This window comes from Trametes versicolor (genome assembly GCF_000271585.1).
Source record: "Trametes versicolor FP-101664 SS1 unplaced genomic scaffold TRAVEscaffold_52, whole genome shotgun sequence".
Taxonomy (NCBI): domain Eukaryota; kingdom Fungi; phylum Basidiomycota; class Agaricomycetes; order Polyporales; family Polyporaceae; genus Trametes; species Trametes versicolor.
In genome coordinates, this window is record NW_007360372.1 from 1 (window position 1) to 4,913 (window position 4,913).

Here is a 4,913-nt window from a genome sequence, read left to right on the forward strand (position 1 = left end):
CATCCTACCGTCTGTGCCACCTGCACACACATCGCCGTTTGTACCAGAACATCACTCAGATGTTCGGCGAGATGTTCGAGTTCGTCGAGGTCACGGAATGAGCCGTCCAAGTCTGCGTGCACAGGCATGAAATCCGATCTATTTACCTGCCTAATTTGGTAAGAAGGTTTGACCCGCAACTCAGGCCTCATCCACTTGCAGCGCAAAACGAGAGCCGCGGTCGAGTCGACGAGCCCATTGCTAGTCTAGGTTGGTGCCGGTGCCGCCAGTGCCTGAGTTAGCAGCTAGCAGCCGACGGCCGTCGCTGAGCATTTTCCTCGGCTGCATGACATGATGTCGGACCAGCCTCTCCAGGACGTCTCGCATCAGGCGGGCGGAGATCGTGCTCTGGACATCAACGTACACTGCCGATCTGCGCGCACATGTCGTTACGCAGAGGCTCACACTTCTCAGGGTCGAGATGCACGGCACAAAATATATTTACGATCTTACACGCCAACTGGGTCTCTTGCTCGCCGCCGCGCAGAGGTCCTTGTGCAGGCCAGGAGGATTGTGCTTGAAATCAACATCCTGGCCCCGGACGAGCTCGCAGAATGCATCCGCCAATGCCGTAGCTCGTCCAATGCAGCGGCGCTGGTGGACTTGGAAACAAGGGCGGGCTGTGTCAGGATCCCGCGTACGAAGCGCCGCCCATCTGAAGCGAGCGTGTCCTCCGTCGTCGAATCGAGACCAGATGGCGAGACGCACCATGCCGGGTAACCACCCTCGCCCCTCCCGCGGTGCGTCCGCGCGCACGCTCCCCCGCTCGTACCATGTCTCTCGGCTGATCGTGGCGCATCCTGGTTGGTGCGCAACCCAGCGGGCTCGGTGCGCTCCCCGGTCCTCTCGTAAAGACGTCGCCCCGTTCCCGCCAGCAGCCGTTTCCACACGACGGGGGATCGCTAGGCTCGGGTGGAAGCTCGCCGCACGGACCATGGTGCGACGGGCACGGAGGACGGCCCTAAATCACGGCGGGAATAAGTACGAGCCCGGCGATGCCGACGCGGGCGTACTCACCGTTCCCTTGTCCTTGCACTCTCCTAGCAGACACGACCACCTTCCCCTCCCCTCGCCGAGCCTCCTCCCTTTCTCGTCGCCGGTCCTCGCACATCGGGAGCTGCGGCACCTTGCATCCTGCGCCGTACGAGATCTGTTAAATGTAAGGTGTGTCAGCGTCGCTCAAACCGCCCGTAACTTGTCACTGACCTCTCACTCTCTCGCTAGCTCGTGCCGTAGGCGTGTGGCGTACGGCGTGGCCGATGCGAATGCGGCACCCTCGAATCCATACACTGTACCGGCTCCTGTTTCAGTACGCCCTCTTCTTGCGATCTTGCGATTTGTACATGCTCTTACTAGCTGCATAGGGTGGCCTAAGGCATACGAGGTGCACGTCGACTCGGTGTGTACGCATAGGCTGTGTGCGACGTCGCACGGCAAGCTCGTGCCTGCATGGGTGTTTCAGGTGCGTCAGCGAGCCCCCTGGAGAACGAGCGCATTCGCCTCACATACCTCTTCCGCAGTCGGTTTCTCGTGGACGAAGACGGCAGCTGGGAGGCCAGATACCATCGCCTGCACTGCGCGGGCGTCGAGCACCGCACAATGGCGTCGCGCGGACGTCCGGACGGGCCTACATCGAGCGGTGAGCAAATCTGACATCCTTCTGTGTGACTACACGCTGTCTTACTTCACTACGGACACGGGAGATGGAGCGCGGCCTTGAGAGATAGCGCGTAGTGCGCTCTTGGCACGCGGGAATGGCGAAGCTATTACGGGGAACGAGACGGCACGGTCAGTCTGGCAGTATCCTTGTGGACGAGATGTGTCGCTTACCGTGCACGTCGCCCAGCGTCCACCGCGCAGAGGAAGAACAGGGCGGCCCCCTATGTGCGTCATCACACAGCCCGCCGCGCTGTTTCTCGCCGGACTCCTTGCGCCCCCTGGGACGTACGAGGGCGCGCTGTAAGAGAGGTACGCAGGATGGCGATGTGCGTGTCTGTGCACTTATCGCGCCGTCGCAGACATTCGTTCAAGGACTATACTACGGCCCAAGCCGGCGCACACCGCGCACACATCGCGCGTGGCGGCCCCCGAACCGTCTGATGGACGTGCGGTGAGTAGACTGTCTGTCTCCGAGCCGGGACACAGGGGTGAGCTCACCTTCGAAGATCTTCTCCCGTTGATTCGAACCTTCCGCATCGCGGCCGCCGGCGATCTATTGAGGACACGGGTGAGTGCGACAATCCGGACGCGCGCGCTGTATCGCTCACCTCGTTTGGCCGTCCCAGCACGACCAAGGCGCGCCGAGGCCGCCTAGAGCGACGAGCACGGCGTCGCGGGCGTCGCAGAGGACGCACTCCGGGCGCTTGGCGGGGGACGGCGGCAAGGAGGCGGTGGCGAGGGAGGCCTAGGGTATAGGTATCGTATATACACTTCAAGTGCGTGACCGGGAGAGGCACGAGCTCGACGAGAAGTCCGCTTCACCGCTGGGCGGAGAGCGGTGTACATTGCGGTGCTAAGTATACGCCCTGCGGCGGCGGTCTCCAAGGCTGCTTAGGCGCAGGGGGCGCCGCCGGGGGACCGTCGACGGGCGCGGGAACGGCATTGGCGTCGGCGATGGCGACGGCTGCTGGACGCGCTCCCTCGGCGTCGTTGTCTGTGTGTGGCGCATCTCCCCCGCACATCGCGCCCGTAGCTACCACTGGCAGCGCACGCGAAGGTCTACGTGGCCGCCCGCGGGCGTGGTTCGCGGCACGGAGGTGCGAGGCGGGCCACGCACGAGTCACCCGCGAGCGGCGGAGACAACCGCGCGCCGCCCGCCCGCTCTGCGCGCGTTGCTGTCCCTTGCGACACGTGCGCACCGGCGTAGAGACGCGGTGCGCGTCGCTGACTCGTCCGGAGCTTGGGCGATCCGCGCCAGGCAGCGACGACGCACCCCGCACCGCGCACGCGAACCTCCCGCCGCCAAACCCGTCAAAATCAAAGTCGTCCCACGCGCCCAAAAGCGACGGGGGCCGATAGCGGGTGCGCCGTGGCGTGTGCTGGCCAAACGGCGCGGTCTCCCGGGGCGGGAGCGCGGCGGGACGCGCGCTTTTGTATGTCGTTTCGCAGTTTGCCAATGAAATCGACCGAAATGGCCGGATTTTTTTTTGCTCCGGGCGCGCTGGGACTCGGTGGGTGTATGCACCGGTGTGCACGGGGGCTCGCCGTCGTGTTTTCTAAGGATTCGGGGCCGGCGTCGAGGTAGGGCGGCGATGGCATGTGGGAGTGCCGGGCTGCCGGCGCGAGACCGCGTGCGCATGGGCGACGTCGATGCGCGGTGGCGGGGTCGTCAGGCATGGTCGAGAGGGATCCCACGATGGTGCAGGCGCGCGAGAGGGCTGGGGCGAGCGGTGCGGAGCGTGTTGTGCGTGTTTTGCGTTGTGGGCGACCTGAAAAGACGACACTGTGAGTGCTGTTCGCGTGCGCGCAGGCTGAAAACGCGCCTGGAGCAAGAGTGCATACGAACGTACCGCGTGATCATGATTTGGCGTGCGCAACCGGATGGATGTCGCGGGAACGCGGGTGGAAGGCTGTGAAGCGGTCGCCAGCCGGAAAACAGCTTTCCGGGCGGAGGACGTTGGCGACAGCTTACCGGGTGTAACGACGGCGTATTCCGAGTGTTCTCGACCGTGATGTCACCGTTCGAGTGGTGGCCGTTGTGTTTTTCACCCGGGGCGAGGAGCTTCTTGGGGTGTGTACCGCATGGCGCTCTGTGGGGACGCTGTGAGCGTGTTTCGCAGAAGAACAAGCTGGGAACGCACCCGGTACGAAAGTAGAACGTGCTCAATGATGGCGCACATACCCTATACCGGTGTGCTGTTGTAGATAGCTGTACCATCGACAGAGGGTGGAGGCGTTGACGCTCTCGTGTGGACCGAATTGCAGGCGAACGGCGTATGCGCTCTCTTAGCGCGCGCGAGCGCGTCATCGTGCAAGCCTGATGTACGTTCCACAGGCGTTTTCAGCGCGAGCAGCGAAATACGCGAACGGCACGGAAGATTTTTGGCGGGTGCGTGTCGGAGGTACTGTGTTTACGCAATAGTGAGCGCGATTCGCATCGAGACGAGCTACGAACTTACCTGATATTAGATCTTGGCGCTATCAACCTCGCTGCATACGTCGCTCGCGCGCCAGCTGTCTAGGGGAGAGCCAAATGAGGGAAGAGTACACGCGGGGCGGGTGAGGACTGCACACCTATGACCGCTTCGGCGTGCTTGTGCTCGCAGTAGTGAGCTGGAGGATTCTCCGATGATCGAGCCCTTGAGCAGCCTGAGAGGGGTCGAGGCGGAGGTAGGGTGCATCGTGTTCTCGAGAAACGCAGGCGGCGCTGTTGCGGGCGGCGCTGCTGCATGCAGAGTAGAGAAGGAGACACACATGAAAAGGATAGAAGCGCCCAAAGGCGGAGAGACGTTGAAAGGTATGCGCGGATGGGCAGCAGCGAGTGCGGGGAAGGGCAGCAGCTAGAATGTGAGAGCGATGTAGAGATCAGTGCGAGATCTGGAAAGCGGACGTCGAGCAGACCGCGAGTCCGCCAAAACACGGTCTGAGCAGAGGACCACCTGCAAGTGCATCGCAGCAGGGGCGAGGTGGGGTCGACGTTGAACCGGGCGACGTCTACGACGGCAGGAGAGGAGGGAGCTCGAGAGCAGCGATCGAGCAGCTGCCAGACGCGTGACGTCACCCCTCCTCAATCGATCCCGTGCCGATCGGATTCGCTCTGCACGCAGGCGCCCCTCGGCTCGGACCGAGCTCTCTTTGGCTGCAACCGACTCGATAGATCGTCGCCTTGGGCGTACATATGCGCAGAGCACCGCCCACCGGGCTGCGCATTCATG

General features: G+C 63.1%; 1 protein-coding gene across 1 annotated transcript; it reads right to left on the reverse strand.

Moving 5' to 3' along the window:
- Positions 1-941: 941 nt before the first annotated feature.
- TRAVEDRAFT_54641 (uncharacterized protein) lies at positions 942-2,544 on the reverse strand (the record flags this gene model as incomplete). The annotated part of the gene is made up of 8 exons (XM_008047575.1): positions 942-1,000; positions 1,057-1,189; positions 1,549-1,666; positions 1,724-1,802; positions 1,870-1,996; positions 2,197-2,251; positions 2,307-2,443; positions 2,521-2,544. 8 exons carry the CDS (start codon positions 2,542-2,544, stop codon positions 942-944), a joined length of 732 nt encoding a protein of 243 aa, XP_008045766.1.
- Between the last annotated feature and the right edge of the window lie 2,369 nt (positions 2,545-4,913).